General features: G+C 40.3%; 1 protein-coding gene across 2 annotated transcripts in view; it reads left to right on the plus strand.

Moving 5' to 3' along the window:
* The window catches only part of SLC2A13 (solute carrier family 2 member 13), a 146643-nt gene that overhangs the window by 109416 nt on the left and 16180 nt on the right, over nucleotides 1–21047 (plus strand). For both annotated transcript variants that reach the window (XM_021384623.1, XM_021384622.1), the window contains exon 7: nucleotides 8650–8775. In XM_021384623.1, the coding sequence (XP_021240298.1) occupies nucleotides 8650–8775 (126 nt within the window). The remainder of the gene's footprint in view (nucleotides 1–8649; nucleotides 8776–21047) is intronic.

Below are 21047 nucleotides of genomic sequence, written 5' to 3' on the forward strand. Positions count from 1 at the left end.
CCTTCAGAAGTATAGTGAGCACTTCTGGCTAAAAACATGACAAAATATAGCAAGTAGTTCAAATAAAGGCACATTATTTAATGAATTATTGGAATGCTTTAATCTGTTGTGATTTCTGATATTGAGAGAGCAAAAGCAGAGATGATAATTCAAGGGGTCTAGATAAGAGCAATAAAATCAATTACATATTTTCATTTGGCAGTATGCTGAAAAAGAATGAGCTCTCTTAGTGTAGACAGAAATGAACTTGTAGGAGGGATGGAAAATAGTGAGCAGTGTATGAGACAGCTTAAGGAGATTTTATTTTAATCTTGTACTACAACTTTGGAAAGAGACACCAAAGCCAGGTGAGTTGAAACTAATATATGTATGCGGTTGCCCACAAATGACACAATTAGGCAACAGCACCGACTCTTTAAAAGGATTCAGTAAAAAATAGGCATTTACATTGTGAGTGACAACTTTCACACGTGTATAAAAATTTATGTTTGGGATATCAATTTTCCTGATTCCAAACATTCTCAAACTCTTACCTTGCTGGAGCTGAGGAATATTATTCCTTCGGAATAATAAATTTCAATGTTCATTATGGGAGGTGATGGCAGCCACTGCCTCAGTACCAGGAAGACTGAAAATACCAAGTGTCTTCAGCCAAGATTGCAGGAACTACAAGCAATGCTGTTTGCTTTTAGTATGGATCAAGGGAAAAAAAAATGCTTTTAAACATTTCATCTCGAGTGGTGTCCCCAGGAGCATCCTGGTTTCAGCGTGCCTTTCTGCTGAGCTCTTGTAGCTATACAGAGAGCATATAGATTAATTTATTCCTTTATCTAAATTATTTTTGGAGTGGATGACCATACATTATATACAACTTGGAAATGTGGCTGCTCAAGATACCAGTGGGCTGCTTTCAGGGTACATGGTCAGTAAGTTGGATGAAATTAAAAGAAATGTTTTTGTCACGAGAAAATAAATGGCGTCCTCACCAATCAACCTCTGCTAGAAGATGGAAGTTAGTTTTTCGTATGTCCTCTGGAAGGGTTTATTGCTGTTTAATCCATGTTTTGGCTCACTTCGGTGTAACTGCTGGTATCTCACATTGCTTAGTGTTATACTTTGCAAGCCTCGAATAGGTCTCAGGAACTTCTGGCAAACCAAAAGTCAGCAGGACTTCAGAAGATGAACACATAATGCTATGTCCCTGTAGCCACCATCACCACTTTCAGATATGTGTGCCTACGCAAATGCAGCCAGCAGTCCTTCAGCTAGCATGGCGCAGGGCTTCTCTGGGGTGAGGTGCACTTTCCAGGGTCTAAACCTGTATGCAGATTGGACGCTTCATAGTATAGGGGGAGTCCTAACAAAGAATCATAGAATCCTTAGAGTTGGAAGGGACCTCTAAAGGCCATCTAGTCCAACTCCCCTGCAGTGAACAGGGACATGCACAACTAGATCTTGTTGCCCAGGGCCTGATCCAGCCTCGCTTTGAAAGTCTCCAGAGATGGGGCATCGACCACATCTCTGGGCAACCTGTTCTGGTGCCTCACCACCCTCACTGTAAAATACTTTTTCCTTATATCCAATCTAAATCTACCCTCTTTAAGCTTGAAGCCATTTCTCCTCCTTCTATCACCACAGATTCTGCTAGAGTCTGTCCCTTTCTTTACTGTAGCTCCCCTTGAGATACTGAAAGGCCACTATCAGATTGTCAGCCATGTATTTCTAGTCAATGGAAAACTCTGGGAACGATTAGTTTGGTTAGTACCTGTTATTAGGCGTCAGTAATGCTGTGGTTCTCTATTATATCAAGGATTTGTTTTCCCTTTCAGGTGCTCAAAGCCCCAATATCACAATGGCCCTAAACATCACCCTTATTTGTCTTTGCCAAAAGATTGCATTTGCTGGATTAGAATAAACATGGGTGTCCATGATGGAGACCTCAGAACTACTACAAACAGCCTGTTTGTTTGTTGTTCCCTTGATCTGTATTCCTCTGCTCAAATTAATTCCTGCTGCTGGAAGAATAGCAATGAAGATACAGTGGACTGACAAATAAAGAGCACTGTGAATGTCCTGAAAAATGCACCTAGGGCTTGAATACTGTCTTCTGAAAGAGCTGCAAACAGACCCATTTTTTGCAGAAAGTAAACCAGTAAGGTGCTCTGCAAATATCAAGTAAAATATTTTCATTTGGTGTAGAGAATCACAATATGATAGTGGAGCAACAGTCAAAAAATAATGTGTAAATCAGTAAAAAAAAAAAAAAATGTAGTCTTTATTCACAAGGTCATCATGGAGGTAACACAAGTCCAACAGGACTCCTGGCCATTGAAGGTCTCCGCACCTCTTCACAGGGAGGAGGTCTCACTAAGGAAAGGAAAGGAAAGGGGAACACCCGCCTGTGTACCACCCTTAAATCAAACTTTATTTTCACACTTAGCCCAGGTAAGGCTGTACAGGTGTTCACAGTGTGACCACATCTCTTCTTTGATCTGAGTCTGTTCAACAGAATAGCTGCAGTGTATTATTTATCTTCAAGGAGAAGTTCAGAGGTAAATTTAGGAGTACCGAACAGCAGGATTCCAAAATCTTTCATTGAGAAAAGATGAGCTGTCCAATCCTGCTGTTTTCCTGAATTTTCAAAGCTATAAAGATGTTCCCAGTTTTATGGGGTCCTGCCTGCTTCTGGGAAGAGGTCAAGTCTAGGGCACATGCAGTAGCTGGCTTCTGTCTTTTCCCAGTATTCAGCAAATCGCAGGTGACCATCCCACTCCACCTTTCTTTGGGAACTGACCCATTTCTGAACAATGACATTGTCCTTTGTCCTTTTGTTCTTGGCCTTTTTATCTTCCTTCAGTCAAGAATCTCTTTTACTGTACTGCTTTAGTCATCTGTACAAGGCATAATGTGAACTTGTTCAGGTTAAGTAATGCTGCTACGTGAAAATGGTAAATTTGCGGTTGATCTCAGGCTAACCCTGAGGCTCATACTCTAGGGAAATGATACCTGTACAGAACTTCCTCAGGTTCCTTCCCAAACTGGTTGTCTTCATACTTTGAGTAAAACAATCCGGACAGCATCAGCTGGGCTGGGCACACAAGGATTCCCTTGTTCTTCTTTTGACTTAGTCATCCTCACATGGTCCAAGTTCCTCAGTTCATTGTATGCTTACACACCACTGAGCTGAAGGCTCTGACGCTGAGTGCTGTTACACAATAATTATACTAGATAGCTAATAGGCAAAAATATGTACTTTCTTTATGAATTTAGCAACAATGTTTTATTGTGACCAGTCCTGAAACTGACTGGTTTCAATGTTTTAAATATCTTTAGTAGAAATAGAGTGAGCACATACTCCATTAAGTATTTGATATAAATAAACTGTTGTACTTTATTTTTCCGAGTTAACAATCTGAGTTCAGGATCCTTCATACTATCCCTATACCTCAGAACCAGTATTTTTTTGAAATATGATTCTCATTAAAATATAAATTCAGACAAAAGGTCATCTAAGCCAAGAGAGGATTGATCCTCACATATGCGTAGATGAGGATACTCTGTGTGTGGGTCAGCATCCCAGCACACCAGCTGCTGGCAGGCTGCTTCTGGAGCAGGGATGCAGCCATGAGGATGTAAGCACATCAGGTACGTGCATTACCTCTCAGACTGTCAGCAGGGCCCAGTAAATGGGCTTTTGTAGTTTAGTTTGTTGCAGTAGCAGGAAAGTGCTCCTGAAGCCCTGCTGGGTTTTTGTCATTTGTGTTGAATACCCTATTTCCTGTGTCCCAGATACGGCAGCTTGAAGTAGTATCTTGCAGTTCCCAGGGATTTAACTACTTAAACTATCCCGTGTATTCTTTGCTCAGTGGTATTTGATCAATCAGAATTTAATGATTGGCTTTTGGAAGCAACATGGGAATCGTCAGAAGGATAAGGAAGTGCTTGTTTTTGTGCCTGAGGTGCAGTGAAGCACATGCAAACAGCACTAGACTTTGAATACAAGCATGATGCAGTCTTGAACAAGTTCCTACCACGCAACTGATGGGAGTTTGTTCACAGAGATGAAGTGCGGGAGGTAGAGGGTCATGTGCATAAACAATTTTGAGAGCAAAGACTAAACATGAGGGCATGCCAGCTAAGATCAAAGACCCATCTAGCCTAGAACATGTCTTCAGCGTGACAAACTGCAAGCTGGGAAGAGCAGAAAAGAGCACAAAGTGATGTCCCCTTCCAGCCTGCAGTGATTTGCAGCGTGTGTTCTCTTTGGTGGCATGTGCTAATCCTCAACAGATACCACAAGTGCCTTCTATTCCTACCTCAAGCGTCTGCTGCCTGAAAGGCTTTTTACTGTTCCCACAGTTCTATAAGGAAAACCTTGTTCAGGATTATGAGCAGGAGTGGAGGTTCAGCAGGGACTCAGCACTGAAACTTGTTCTGTGGAAAAGACCCAGTCGGTCAGGGCATGAGGAAAATGTCTTGCATGTTGTGAGAGGATCTGATTTTCATAGTAATACAGTTTTATAATTGGATAGCAAAACGTGGAAGGGAAAGTTGAAGGTTCCTAAATATAAGGCAAAACTGAAAATTGATAAAATCATAAAACCAATTCAGAATTTGAGGTTTGGCTAGAAAAAATATGAAATAGCTTGACAGAAAGAGTAGCGGTGCTTCCAGAACAAGAGCAGTGGACAAAGGTCTTTTAATACTAAATCACTTGAATTGGCAAGGTACACTTTGCAGCTCAAATTCAGAGACCCCTGAGAGCTGTAGGAAAGCTGTACTTAGAAGTACTTTTACAAATGTTAAAACACAAAATATAGTGACAATCCAAACATGAGTATGAGGTATTCCAAGCAGTGGAGGAAAGAAAAGCAGGAGGAAGCAATTGTGAACCTTTCATTGGCATCTGGAGGATCACTTCAACAGGACAGAGATTTTATTTCATCTTTTTGAGAAACTGCACCAGGGGCTGCTAAACTACACTGTTAGAAAGCAAGCAAGCTGTACTTTTGGTTCAGAAAAGATGTGCAGAGCTAGCTGATTAATTATACATCTAAATACTTCAAATCCTCTCTGAAAGAGGAAGGAATTGTCATCTTTGGGATCAAATTGTAACCTCAGAAAAAAAAGTTAATAGGGCAGGCTAAATCCTGAAAGCTTGTGTGCTCGGGCTGACAAGAAACTGCTAGCCAAGGGACGTTGAAGCTAGTGCTGTCAGGCTTTCAAAGCTTCATATATTCCCATTTGGTCAGCTGAAAAGAATAGAAGAGTTTAGGAAGCCTCAGCTGAGTTGGCACAGTCAGAGTGGGGAATTATAAGTTTGGGGATAGGTAGCCTCCTAACGGTCCGTCATCTTGTCGGTAAATGTGCTTTGACAATGAAGCAGTATCCCAGAAATCCCTTTCTGTGGCTCTTCCCAATAAACTGAGGGGCCAGAATACTAAGACTTCTGTTTTAGGGGCTTCATTCACTGAGCTGCAAAGAAGCTGGGACTTCTGGAGCCTCACATTCCTGGTTCTCTACTCGCTGTTACTCTGCTGCATAGGCTGAAGCACCTGAAGTCCAGACCCTTGCCTTCTTGTTGGATTGCCTAGGATCCAGCTGTGAGGGCACTAGGTGCATTGCAGAACCTTCCTGCTACAATGCTGCCTGGTTTCATCAAAATGAAATCATCTCTGCCAGATATTTCAATACTGACAAATTGACAGTCTCACTGAGAACATTCTGTCTGGGAATTTTCTGCTGCTTTTTCATGAAGGAGCCTGTTTCCAAGACGCTACATCATGACCTTAGCATGAAAATCAATATTTCCTGATAAAGTGCAGAAAATGCATTTCCCTTTTATAATTGGATGCAAATATCCTTCTTAACATAGACATCCTGGTGTATTCTGGTATGGAGCTTTCAGTGCCGAAACTGGTCTGCAGTGTGTATTCGAATAAGTGGCAGCATTTCTATTTTCTGTTTCATTATTCTGACATACAGTTGGGTATATCTGGGTAGGGCTGATAAGAAGGTACATTTCAGGACAGGAAGGAGATCTGTAGTCGATAGTTAGATGTCAGTAAGTGGTATACTATACATTTCTTTTCCTGGTTCATTGTGCTTCCTGATTTCTCTGCCTCACTGTGAGCATGTAGGCAAGAACATGGGCTCAGGGTCAAATTGTTCAAATATTTCTATTTAGCAAACAATCATAGGGCTGAAGTGAAGAAGAGCATAAGCCTGAAACTAATACATATTTTATTTCTACTTTAATTTTTGGAGTGTTAATCTGTTATGAGTAACAATAATCTCTGACTTCTGGCATCTCTTGAAATCCAGCAGCCTTTATCATCTTCAGTGCCAACTGCGAGACACAGTTATGCACACTCATAAGGCCTGAGGGCACGTGAACTAACAGGCCTGTAGACAGATACTGAAATTAATAATCAAATTTTTAATTTTTTTTCTGGACGGATGGAAAAGGAAAAATTAATGAGATATGTTCTGCTTCACAACTGACTGGTTACCTATACACAACTCTATATGTAGTTATGTGGAATTATCTGTAAAGTGAGCCCAGTAGGACAGAGTAAAGAGTTTAGTTTTGTCATTCATCTCGTGCATGGATTTTTGTGAGGACACTAAGGTAAATGATGAGTTGTCCCACCCCTGTTCTGTCCTTGGCAGGGAAAACCACAGGGATGATACCCATCGTTGTGTCTCATTGGCATTCCTGTGCACTCATGTCATGCTGATGTTCTGCCTGATGCTGTGTACTTGGCTGTATTTCTGCCTGAAGTAAAATCCAAGAAAAATAAATCTAGAGAACCTTGAATCCTGTAATACTCCTGAGAGAATTCCTGACTATAATTGACACTTTAATGTGTCATATTTTCCATCTAGTGTTCATGTTAAATGTAATTTCCATATATTTGACTTGAAAATCCACCACTGCATTGGATAGCACACAGTATTTGGAGGTAGCGGACTTCTGTGCCAGGAAGCCAGGCTGAGTATGTAACAGGAGTCTTTTTAGAAATCGATTCTGTTAAAAAATACTTCAGTATACAACATATCTGGGGTGGATGGCATTCTGTTGTTTGAAAATCACATATTAGCATCCTGTTTGAAATCACAGAATGTCATTTTTTCAGTAGTAGGTGCTATAATATTTTAGTTATTTTGTAATTCTTATTATATACCTAAACATTCATGATTTATAAAAAATATAGAATATTTTATCTAAAAATGTATAAAATATTTTAAAAAAAAATCTGCTGTCTTCTGTTTCTGTCAGCTGTTTTGGTTAATGTCCATTGCTGTGATTTACATAACAGTGATTAACAAAATGCAAGTAAGTTTATCTAATCATATAATTATAGAATTGCTCAGGTTGGAAAAGAACTTCAAGATCATCAAGTCCAACCTCAACAAATGTAATGTATTATTGAAGTGTTCCTTTCATAGCTGGTAATTGCAGAGCTGTATTTTTTTTAATCTATGTAAGAAAGAGAAAAAAGAAATCTTAACTGCTAAGAGCTGATGTAATTATACAAAAAAAAAAAAAAAAGCAAGATGTTCAAACCTGAATTTGACCTCTCAGTTGTGCAAGAGGAATGTGGAATTTTGCAATAATTTGATAATTTAGAAAGCCCCCAGTAACAAAGAGCACATGGTTCTGAAACTTCAGAGAAGACCTAAAGTACCAAGTTCAAATTAATACATTGGTTTCAGTACTTTCCCAGACTTTTTTTTTTTTTTTTTTGCCAAATATAATACAAACTCACTTTATTATACTACTTTTAGAAACATCCTAGTAAGGTAAGTTAAAATAACTCAGTAGTAAACATGTGCTTTCGGATTTTTAAAATCCATATAATCTACTTTACTGATTTAGTTTTTGGAACTTTGTTATACAGTTACTTTTACATTTGCTAATTACAGTGTAGTAGTTTAAGGAGATTATTTCTTCATTCACTGAGTCGTTGTTACGATAAAGAGTCTGGAGAAGAAGTTTGCAGCCTTGTCACCTGAATCACTCTCTAGACTGCATTGACCAAACTTTGCCTAAACATGAGCATTTCTTGCTCTTTAAGAATCCCAAGGAAATCTGGGACTTATTTATGGAGCTGGCAAATGATCAACAAGAGCACTGCTGACCACAGTGAAGGGCAGATGGGATATTGTGCGGGCACTGGATGCCTCTCTATGGATTGGCTCTGCTGACACGTTGACTCTGCCTAGGAGCTCATTGCCTGAGCTCTCACATGGAGACATGGACATGGTGACATGATTTCAGACTGACTCCCAAATCCGTATGTGCCCAAATCCTGGTTTGGTTATCAGTTGTATGATACACAATTCTTTCTCTTCAACCACAATCTATCTTTGTTTTTAAATTCAAAATTGATTTCATAGGTGATTTCTCCTGAATCCTGATCAAGATTCACAGTGCTCAAGATTTGCAAGTGGACTTGCCCTTTGCTGAAATGTAGTGCAGACGAAGGAGAAAGTTATTTGTATTCTCTTTTGGGCCATTTCTATTATCTTGTCTTCAATACTGACAACTTGATTATGTGCATCCCAAGAATGATTAGACGACGCTGTTGGTTTTGACATTTACAAGTAAATAAAGTGTTGCTTAAGTCTTTCTTTCTCTTTCAGTTATTGTAATGGATGTATGTTAGATCCGGACTGTGGTCTCTGCTACAAATTGAATAAATCAAGTGTTGTTGAGTCCTCGTGCATCCCTGTTGATAAACATTCTACAACGAAAGCAGCTTGGGGCAGGTAAATCATTTTCAAGATTTTCTGGTCTTATGCTGTACTGATGGTATATTTTGTGCTGTTGAGAACACTTTTGTTTTTACATAGAATCTTACTCTTAGGATCTTCTGGAAGAAAAAAGAATTAGCATTGTAAATAAATGGGCAATTACGTTCTAAAAAACATCCAAAATAAAAGCTTTTATCTTAGTGGGTTCTGCGTGTTCTGCCACTTTGAAAGTATGGCAGAGGTATACCAGCAATTAGTTAGATCAACTTTCCCCAGAGGTCTTCATTCATTTGAGGTGGTATATTCCCTAAATATACGTTTATACGCCCTGAATTAATTTTCTTTTTAAATACTTTGATTAAAAAACATTTTTTATTATTGCCCTAATGAGGAGAACTTGTTGCTGAAGAATCTGAAATGGTAAAAATCTGAAAAGTTCAAATTGCCAAAAGCATGGTTTGCAGCTACATTTCTGTGTTCCTCAGCTTAACGTGGGCAACATGATGTACGTTGCACTTACCATGTAAAAATGTGTGAATTCACTGAAAAGACCCAACATAACTGCAAAATACCCAGTGATGTGCAAAATACATCACACCTCTTTTTCTTAAGCAGCACAAAGATTCCCTATGAAGTCACAGCACTTCCCAAGTTTGCTGAAGTATTGACTGTTCTTAAGGAGTGACTTCAAGAGGTGGAATAAAGTCCTGGAAGGGCTTTATCAACACTTGAAAAATTACCACAGCTAGGCTTATAATGAGGAATGGTTCAATGGCACAAGAGGATAACATAATTACTGCTGATAAGTGTGTAATTACTGCTGATAAAACCCTCTTACCGTAGCTTATCTATGCTACCTGCACACCATAAACATACTTGGGAAATATGCAAAATTTTATGTGGTGGTTTGGTCTTCTTTTTTTGTTCACGTGTATTTCTCAGAAATTAAATCCAAATGTATAAGTGGTAGCAAGTCATACTGGACAGAGTTTGGAAGATATGAAGATATCAACTGATCGTAAAATCATTAATTTAAAATGGCTCTAAAACTGTCCTCCTTTTGATTTCAATACTATTAGGATGTTATGCCTAGTGACTCATTCCAGATGCAGCAAGGGGCCTTCATATTTTGAGTCAACATTAATTTCGTATATACTGTAATTTTAAGTACTATTCTGTATTTAGGAAAATGATAAAAGCACACAGTAAGACATAAATGGAAACATAAATTTGTAATGTATAGTTGGTAGATAAACTTTATTAGATAGTTTTATTACATGGCATGTAGAAAACATAGGTATTGGTAATCCTTTTACATTCGTGATTCAGTCTCACACAGCGCTCCTTGTACAGGCTACTGGAGCAAATTAGACAAGAAGAAAGAAATATTTCAAGTTCAAATTGCAGAATACAATATTTATATATTGTACAATAGTTTCATAGCATAATGATCCTGTTCAAAATCTTTAAAGCAAAAATTCAAGTTTTAAATTTGTTACAGTGATAGTCATTAGAGTGAATTTCCTGCCTTAAGAAAGAAATCCAGTGAAACAACTACATTTCTTTTTCCAAAGATTGTGTGCGCGTCCCCATTTCTAGTGTTTCATTCATTAATTTCTAATCTTGTCTCCACCTGGTCTGCATAATCAGGAAGTTTTCTACAATCTGGTCATTCAAGCTGTAGAACACCAGGTGCTGCCTTCTGTTACATATCCTGTGGGACTGGCATGCATCTCCCCTCCTTGCACATACATGTACTTCTGCATAATAGTTTGGAGGGAATTACTACAGAATTGTGGCTTCCAACGGTTCACATCATATATTTCTTACCTCTGGTTCCTCAAATGCTGAGTCTGCTTCACAGCAAAACTGGTCCCATGGGGAGGATTTCCTCTCCAACCAAGAGGATTGCTGTGGTGAAACCTGTATAGTTACACTTCCAGTTGCTCGGAGTGGCAGGAGCCGTCTGTATCGTTCTGCCAGTGTAGGGAGGATGGGTGCTTAAGGGAGACCAACCACACTGGTGAAGAAATCATAGCTGTGCTTGTGCTAGGAATTGCAGTCCCTTTGTTTCACAGTTATGTTGTCACAAGCTAGATTTACAGTGACGAGTATTTAAAAGATATATGGTATTTTTACAATCAGAAACTAGTTTAATGGCTTTAAAGACAATTTTGTGAGTTGTGAACATCCACTAAACATGAGTATCACACACAGCCTCTTTGTAACTCCTGTGTGCTTTGATGGTTTAATGCCATCCAGTATTGGCTGAATGGGTTTAAGGGTCTTAAAACCTCCGGACTTAATTCTGGCCTTTTTTTTTTTTTGGGCCAGAAATTTTGCTTAGAGGAGAAAGAAGACACAGGCTACATTGTCTGGGATCTGCTGGACCTTAGTTTGCTGGGGCAGCAGTGCTGGCCATATTCCGTGATGCTGGAGTTTCAGAGAAATGGCTTCTGCTGTGCTTGCATTGATTGTACCACGCAGTGTTTCTGTGCTGCTGTGCTCTTGTTTTGTTTATGCTTTTCCTGCTGGAAAGATGTGAGCTGCAGACATAGAGGGGTGCATATGGTCACACCACACGATTTGTGTGCAGCCACATGTCTCTGCAGCCACCATAATCCCAGCAGCTCTGACTTGTGAATCTATTTGTGATGCATAGCCTGCTAGCCAGGTGAGGGGTTCTGTGAGGCACAAGGAGAGATCTTGTCAAACATTTTTAACAGCTCGCCACAACCTCATGAGCTGACAGAGAAACCCCTCCTGTCTGTATCTTTATAGCTCTGCACTGCTCTTCACAGTTGATCCCAAGGTACTTTGATAACACTGACATAACAGGCAATGTTTTGACTGTTATCTTAAAATACAGTAATACATTTTCATTTGCAAGAGGTTTCCCCAGTGCAAGCCTTGTATACTAGACACCACTTCTTTTTTTTTTTTTTGCTAGTCATATTTATTCAGTTACTGTGTGTTCTAAATTGAGAAGTTATGAGGAGGAGGGGAGGGGAGAGAGCAGAGATTTCGGTCTCCTGTGGTTGCCAGGAAGGCTGTTTGTGTTGCTGTGGTTGTCATAGGAACCTAGGCAGACAATTAAACCATCCAAATGTTTTTCAAGAAGAATATAGCATTTTGGTTCTTTTGAATATAGGGAACTTTGCAGCCAGCAGTGGCCCCAGGAGAGGGAGAATGCCATGGAAATAGTGCAAGAATAATTTAAACTAAATCCAAGTCCAGCCTCAGAGCAGCACAGGTAATGCACACTGGGTACACTTGCAAGATCATACATGTAAGGCAGAGAAAATAGATTGCTTTTGTTATTAATCAGTTGCATAAGCCTGATTCTAATACTGGGATAACACGCAGAGGAGCATCTTGTCTACCATGCCGGCACAGCCAGTGCCTCACAGCCCACGGTGTTACTGAACCGGTTAACAAACAGCGGCTGGCATGCAAACCGTGCTGCCTCCAGCTCTGCCCAGGGACATGTAAAAGATGGTTTCAAGACAGCAAGTGAGAATATTCTTAAATTATTCATTTTATAATAAAAGAAGAAGAGCAGTGTCTTCTCTTTCAGTGCATTTTGAGGGTTCTCTGCTGGAATTCTGTTTTCCAAGCCCTGAGAAAGTTTTGTAGCTGGCAGTTCTGTGCTCTTCAGGAACACTGAATTATAAAATCCCCACAAAGCTGATAAAAAGCATTATCTCAGTTTCACAGATGGGAATGTGATGGGAAAGTTCCAATATGCAGCTCGGATGGCATGGCAGAGGTCATGGGCAGAGTCAGTACTTAGTGCTGAATGTGGAGGCAATTGCTTTCAATTCTGCGCTTCTCTAGTGTAACTGAAAACCTAGTCCTTCCCCACAACGGCAATTACTACCCCAGTGCTCTCAGAAACCTTGAAATCTCTCTCCATATAATTACAATAACCCTGAAGGCCAGCCAACAGCGCTCTGGAAGAAACTTTAAATTGCATTAGTATTCTTACAGTTGAATGAATAACCGTGGAAGGAAAGGAGGTCCTAATAGTGCCTTGACGTGACATTAACCCTGACACAGGTATATTGTAGGACCACAGCAGGCCCACCCCTGCGAGCTAAACGGCTCTCACAAGCAACTCTGAGCAATCTCCCTCTTGGGAGAAAGATGCTGATTTTAAACAGCAGACAATAATGAAGAAATAATAACATCATTTGCAGATCAGAGGCAAGTCTAGAAGCCATCCTGTCCACAAAATTAGCTGGCAGGTCTCCACAGTCCCTCGAGGAGTACAACTGGTAGCAGAAATCTATAAAGGAGAGGAGCTAAGTGATTTGCTTTCTTCTGCCATTTTTATTAACTTCATTAGAGGAACATCTTCCTGCCATGGGAGTTTAATGGCTGATGGAGAATCATAGAATCATAGAACATTATGAGTTGGAAGGGACTCACAAGGACAATTGAGTCCAGCTCCTGGCTCCACACAGCACCACCCAAAAATCAAACTGTATTTCTGAGACCACCGAACTCTTGCTGGATGAATTCCAGCAGCTCAGGGCCATGCCTGCTGCCCCGGGCAGCCTCTTCCATGCCCACCGCCCTCTGGTGCAGAACCTCTCTCTAACCCCCCGACCCTCCCCTGACACAGCTCCATGCCGTTCCCTCGGGCCCTGTCGCTGTCACAGAGAGCAGAGCTCAGCGCTGCCCCTCCGCTCCCTGTGAGGAGCTGTAGCCGCCATGAGGCCTCCCCTCAGCTCCTCTGCTCTGGGCTGAGCAAACCCAGGGACCTCAGCTGCTCCTCACACACTAGACCCTTTCTCATCTTTGTTGCTCTCCTTTGAATGCTCTCTAATAGTTTTATATCCTTCGTAATTGTGCACCCCAAAACTGTTCCCAGTGCTCAAGGTGAGGCTGCGCTCCCAGAGCAGGACAGTTCCTTCCCTTAATGGAACAGCAGTGCTGTAAACTGCAGTAAACTGGTTTTATCCAACAAACATGGCTACAATCGCTAGTAGATTTAGACTTCCAGCAACCCAATAGAACATTCACAGAATATTTATAACTCTAAGTTAGGGCAAAAGTTTACATGCTTCAGAAGGCAGGGAAACAGACAAGTATGTTATCTCAAAAGATAAAAAAAAAAAACAAACATACACAATTGTTATTAATGTGTGGGAAGCTAGCAAACCTCCTGTTTTTGTAAATATAAAGCAGCATTCCGCCTTCCAAGGGCATTAGGTATGAAAGGAAGCAGAGCTCTGCTTTTGCAAAGCCTTTCGCTGTCTGGTGGCCGCTGCTCTCTTGAGCTCTTCCCTTTCATGTAGAAAGCGTGCATGCAGATGCTGCATGTCACTCTGTGCCTGATGCTTGTGTCCATCAGAGTTTGTGTTACTGTAGCTTAGAGTTCTGGGGAAAGCTGAGTTTAAATCACGCATTGCAGGTCCTTTGGCCACTGAACTCCTGCTCCCAGTTCCAAGAGAGTTCCCACTGTAGGAATGTGCCTAGCAGCCTCAGCATCTGAGCCTGGATGCTAAATAGATTCCAGCATTTAAAAAAAAAATGAGAAGTTTGTTAGCTGGGTTCTCAGACAATGGCCTGGTTTATGTCCAGTGGGGGATGTGCTGGTGTCTGTCACTGCCTTGTAAATATTCCAGAGAATTTTAAATCCACACTATGCTTCCCATTGTCTAATCCATAGCAGATGAGACTGTTAGAAGTTATTAGAATGCTTTTTTCTTGGTAGCAACATTATTTTTTTTCTAGAAATGTTGGGTCCTGTTTGCTGCTTATAAGTAGAGACATAAGTAAGTTCCTTACGTTTGTTTTGCAAGCCACTCCCTTTGAAGATGCTGTTGCAGAGACAAGTGCATGTGTGCAAGTTGCTGTGACTGCTTTATTAATACGAAAAAATGTGTGCGTCCTCCTGTCATTAAAGCCCGAGAACCTGTTTTCAGTGCTTTGCAGGGCACAGTGTTACAAACCCTCCCCTGTGCCCATCAGCAGGCTGGCACCAGGCTGCTCTCCAAGGATGAAGACTTCCACTGTCCACATGTAGACACTGCTTGTTCCATGGTGTAGGAAGGATTTTATTGCTGAAATGATTATCTGGAATCTTTCTACAAGGGCTTCTATGGAACAGTGTTACTAAATTCACCAACAATTAGAAGATAAACTGGTATTTCTCTTACTAAGTATTCATATTGATAAAGATGATGCATAGGCATATAGTTCTCACATTTGTGAAGCAGAAGTGTAACAGAGAGAATAAATTTATTTAGAAAACTGGTTAGATCTACAGAATATTTACATCTGTGTATACATAAACATCACTCAGAAGAGTTACTTTTATTCATAGCAAAATTTCTTTCTGAACTACGCTAAATGTTTACTGAATTGAAATATTTATGTCTGCACTGGGAAGTGTAACACGAAATCTCCCCTCTCCCTCCAGATATCTTTTAGGAAAGAGAAACAAAATATTTGCAGTTTTGAATACAATTTCATTCTGATTACATTCACCACTTGCCCGTGAGGATGGAAACCTGGACCAGCAGGGAGCTCACAGTGCTCCTTGTCCTCTTTGATTAGGAGGATATCGTTCAGTGTAATAACATCTAATATAAGGTAGTGAGGTGTGTGGAAACAGAAATGAATGAGAGCACTGAAATTGATTACAGTCTTTGTCAGTGTAAAATCTAAGAACTAGGTCTTTCCTGAGAGGAGGATATTAGCGTAATCATTGTGGTTATGTGACGCACAGAGGTGTGATTCTTGAGAGCTGGGGAGGCGGGGGAGGAACTTCAGAAATCCCATGTGCTTATTTTAAATGCTGATGGGTAAGGGCAAGTTGGAAGAACAGAGGGACAGAGTGATGCAGAGTATTGTGTCAGCCACAGATGAAGCGTGTGCTCTTGGTGATGCAGGATTAAGTAGCAAAATGAGTGTAATTTTAATGTTCTGATCCTTTCAGACACTCTTCCCCCTCAAATCCTTGAGGCGTCATGTTTTTCAGATCTTTTAAAATGGAATTATTACATGGTGGGCCCGGTAACTTTAATCAGATCTCTTTAAACTTTTAAATATATGGTACTTAAATAATTTAAATGGAGGTGCAATTTTGTTGAAATCCTAATAGAAGTTATAGTCTCTTGATGATTCTTTTTAATGTGCAGGGTGGGAAAACATTTTTTATAATTTTATTTTATGATTTTTGACTGAATCTAATGCCTGAACAATTAATGTCCTTTACATATCATATCCGTATTGGTCTAAAATAATAAGCAGAGCGACACAGTAATCTAAACTGAAACTGTTTATGTTCCTTTAGAGTAATTAATTGGGAATTACTATTAATAGCTCTAACTCATTACATCTGCTCAACCAATGACAAATTCTGGATACATGAGAGGAGGACAAAATATATGCCTAGTCAGTTCTGAAGTGAATATGTTCTGATCCTGGAAATGTTAAGTTTATATGCTCAAGACAATGTATTTGTTGGAGACATCAGCACAAAGTAGGATTTATAAGCAGGTCTGCTTAGTTTGAAATGTCGTTTGTACGTTTGTTCTCTACCTGCTTGCATATATTGCTCTTTGATGATGAACCCTGCTTCCAGATCTCAGTCTACATTACTATTTATAAAGGCATTCTGAAAGAGAATAATGAAGAGGCAGCTGCTGACATCTGTTTGGGTTACCTGCTGTAACAACTACTTCAAATGGTATAGCACTGAGGTAACTGGAATAGAAAAGCAAAGGTGGCCCTTGAGCTAAAGCATTCTGAAATGCTGTCTGATGTCATTAAGGAAGTGTTAGAATTATTTCAGTGGAGAAATGTTTGAGTCAGTACTCTTCATCACTTGAAAGCGGTCCAAGGAAGAAGATGCTGCTAACTTCCTGTTGAAGTAGAAAGCATTCTCCTTGTTCTAGTCATCCCCTTGTCAGCTGGGGATGGACTAGAGGAAAATAATCTTGTTTCCCACTTAAAAAATTTTTGGTTGACAAAGGAGGCAGCTAGGAAAGGAAAGGAAAAGAATGCCAAAGTGTATGAGAGAATCACCAGTCTCTTGTGAAGGTGTTTAGAGTGGGTGGACAGCTCCTGCAGCTGCTTTCTCACTCTTACAAAATGTACATCGGAGAAAAGAGTCTTTCATTGCCCATAGAAGTCTGCTGCTAATTACCTTCTTGAGCTGCTGGTCTTTTTAGGGACAGATGGGAAAGCCTCTGCCTCTCCCTGCTGCCTCTCCTGGGAGCACAGCAGGAGCTGCTGCTGGAGTGGGCTGGGAATTTCCTCCTCTCCCTGGGAGCGGGTGCACCAGGGACTGCTTCCTATTTTGAAGCCTGTGCATTTCTATTTCTGAGAAAGGAATATTGTCAGTTGAGGTTTTTCATGTATATTCACTATTGAGTCTGAATTTCAGATTTAAATGAAAATCCTCAGTGAAAACTATCTGAGCAGTTTTTTTAGGTTCTTACACTCTGAAAAGAATTAATAAATTGAAATTTCCCTTCTCCTCCCCCTTCCCTTGAAAAAGTCTTCTAAAGATGGATGTTCCTGGGGATTTGTATTGATAAAGAACATTCAGCAGGATCAAACCCAGTTCTGCTCGCAGGAGTTTGTACCTTTACCAGCATCTAAAGCCCATATTTTACCCACTTTTTTTTCCATAATAAGCAATTCTTCAGTAATCACATCGTCTGACAAATTGAAATAGTGATATCTTTCCTTCCTAAAAGGGTGAAAGCTTTTTGAGAGGATGTTTTTGTTTGTTTATGTTTTCTTCTGGAGGGAAAATAAATTAGCACATTTCTGCATTAGAACTGTTGAATAATTCTGTATGATTAATGAATTTAATTTGTATAAATTATTGTGTGCACTGTCTGCATGTGCGGTCCATTTCCTTGAGGATGGAGGCAGTAACATCAGTCCTTCAGCAGTACAAGACGAGCTAGAATTATCGATTCTTTTGATTTAAAGCCGTGACCTTACTTTAACCCAACGTTCCTGTTAATACAGCTCAGAAGCGGGCAGCCTGCAAGAGCACAGGGTGTGCTGCTGAGCAGTGGCACTTGGGACACTTCTGGCATGTGGGACATACGGATTTCTTTCTCTGTGGCTTTCCTCCACTGCCTGTGGTTCTGCTTGATTATTTAGTTCTTAAGACTTGAGCTTCAGGTGATGTATATACCCATTCAGCACATTTTCTTGGTAAAACAACCGTTGTGAAAAACCACACTGCTAAGTTCTCCCAGATTCCATACTTTGAGTTTCAAGTAATAATGAAGGCCTTGGTATGTGACGTTTGTGAACCTCATAAGCTGGAGATAATGTAACCTTTTATCATTTCTGTACTTCATAAAATTCCCCACATTTTCTGTAGGTGTTGTGCCTGCACTCATAGGTCAGCAGAGTGATGCTGTGTGCCAAGTGATTGCTCTCACAAATCCAGTGTGAAATAATTACCTTGTTATAAGTGGTCTTTAGGCATTTTTAAAATACCCTTGGGGTTCCATTTGCAGGCTGAAAATTAATGATTTCCAGAGCATTTACCAGGACTGAAAGCTGAGGAATCATACATCGTAGAGCTCTGTTTGTGAATTTCATTGAGACCCTCCCCAATACCCTGTGAGGAAGGGATGTGCCGATGCTTTTACCTTCTGAAGCTGCATTTTCTCTTTAGAGCAAAGACAATGCCACCTACTGGAACCAGGGAAAAGCTTACTCTTCCATGATTTATTTTAGAAAATGAACCCCAAGTCTCAGATTTAGATGGATTTTGATTGTAATGGCAGACATTGCTGCTGATAGTAGTTAAAATGTACTATTTGTGTCTAAATTACAGTTACAGAAATTGAGTGTAACAGCTCAGTACTTCAGCTGGAAGTTGGATAAAGTGTTATTACTAGAACTATTAACATATAATTTATCTGTATAGATATCAATATCTAGAAATGAAACAGAGCTGGAACGTGCTAAAAAAGGCATGCTCATACGTGCAATACTGATAAGTGTTTTAAGCTCTTTGTCCTTACTGTTCCTCAGCTCAGATTCAACAAAAGAGCAAACTCAAAGAAGTATTTTTACCTATCTACTTTGCTTTTGATTTCGGCAAAACTTCAGATGATAGATAAAATTCTCTCTTAAGTTCCAGTTGAATTGTGAACGTGAGTCTGAGGTTTTACAAGCCCTATGGAAAATGATTTTCTGTGCAGGCTCACTTCTGCAGGCTGTAAGATGCAGCAACAGCTGGGCAGTGTAGGCAGGACAAAGTGGTGCTGGGATTGCAGCGGCATGCCTGCAGCAGCAGGGCTGGCACAGGGCTCCCGCCCGGCACTTGTGCTGCAGTTCACCTGGCTGTGACTTGAGGACTGAAACTTTGAAAATATTTCATTTGGATTAGGAATTGAATCTGTAATGCTTACCATTCAGTGCCACATCTGTAACTCAGCATTTCCCATCTGTGGGCTTAGGGCAGGATTTTTTAATATTATTTTTTAACTACAAAGTCTTGCCATTCTCTACTAATTTGATAACTAACAGGAAACAATTGAATTCTGTGTTTTGGTGGGTTTTTTTATTGCCTTATGGAATATTTTGGAAGCATTCGGAAAAACAAGATGATAACACTGCAATAGAACCTACTTCATTCAGAGGGGAACTTGCCGTCAATATCTGTGCTAAGTCACTATCACTCTACGTTACAACAGCATCCTGGCTTTCTGTGTCTTTGGTCTTAGAATTACTTTTGGCAACTCTTAACTGAAGCGATGCCTTTGAGATGTTGATGACATTCATTTGGGCAATACTAATGACGGTACTGATACAGTGTGAATAGCACATTGCATGAACGAAGGTTACTTGTAAGTGTAAGACCAAGAAGCATGGATAGAATTTATCGTACTCAACTTCCGATGTCTAAGATATTAACCTCGATCTCTCTTGTATTTCCTTGACTAATGGAGTAAAAGATGCTGGTCCATATAGTTCCTTCTTTGCAGCTGGCTTAGCCTATATTTTATAGAATAGACTTTGTTCCATCATGCCAGCAATTCTTGCACACTATTCTGTTAATATTTTGAAGGAAAAGTTTTAAGAGAATATTTCATTGCTTTTGATATTTTTATTAATATTAAAGTATAACCTTTGTGAACAGAGATCAAAAACCCTTCTGCTCTCCCTCCTCTCTTCTAAAATCAGAGCTGGGCCCTGCTCTCAGCCCTTACAGCTCAGATCACTGAGGCAGCCTGTCTTCATGGGAAGTAGGAATGAGGGGCTGCTGGCCGCCTTCAGGTCTGCTGGCTGCCGTTGAGGGAACCAATGCTTCTGCAGTGAATACACAGCTGGTTCATATTTGTCTTGTAACCAGAAGATCTTTAAAATGCTAATTATTTAGTTAATTAAATGTAAAATCAGATTAAAAAAATAATCAAATGAGATTAAACATTGTGTAGAGATTTATTTGATAGTAAATTTGCATGCAATTCTAAAATGCTGTGTTTGACATCCTTATCCTCAAACCAATTTATTTCCATAATTTAATTATTAAATATTAATGATATGAAGTGATGCAGTCAGAAAGACTAAATGCTTTTACATCTGGAAGCAGAAACCAGAAATTATTGAGCTCTCTGACCCTATTTCTTTCAGTAGTTCCATACGGAGCTCTTTCTATATTCCCTCCTCTCCCAAAAACATATAAAACCAGTTCACATGGTCTCCAGACTGCCTCCACACCTTTTTGCTCTTCTAGTGCACAGACAACTTTATGCTTCAGTTATTAATACTAAAAATGTTGTCTATTCAATGATTGTTGCATCTAAAATTTGTGAAATATCAGCAACTAAGTATCTGGATCCTGCACTTTGGTCATAAAAACCCCATGTGAAAGTACAGGCTCGGGGAAGAGTGGCTGGAAGGATGCTCAGCAGAATAGGACCTGAGGGTGTTGGTTGGCAGCTGGCTGAACGAGAGCCACCAGTGTGCCCAGGTGGCCAAGAAGGCCAGTGGTATCCTGACCTGCATCAGAAGTTGTGTAGCAGCAGGACTGGGAAAGTGACTGTCACCTTGTGTGGTGCACTGATGAGGCTGCACCTTGAGTACTGAGTTCAGTTCAGGGTCCCTCACTACAAGAAGAATATTGACCTGGACAGGCTGGAGAGTTGGGCAGAGAGGAACCAGATGAGGTTTAACAAGAGCAAGTGTGGAGTCTTGCACCTAGGGAGGAATAACCGCATGCATCAGTACAGGTTGGAGGTTGACATGCTGGAGAGGAGCTCTGCACAGAGGGACCTGGGAGTCCTGGTGGA

Source organism: Numida meleagris, chromosome 1, assembly GCF_002078875.1.
Source record: "Numida meleagris isolate 19003 breed g44 Domestic line chromosome 1, NumMel1.0, whole genome shotgun sequence".
Classification (NCBI taxonomy): Eukaryota; Metazoa; Chordata; class Aves; order Galliformes; family Numididae; genus Numida; species Numida meleagris.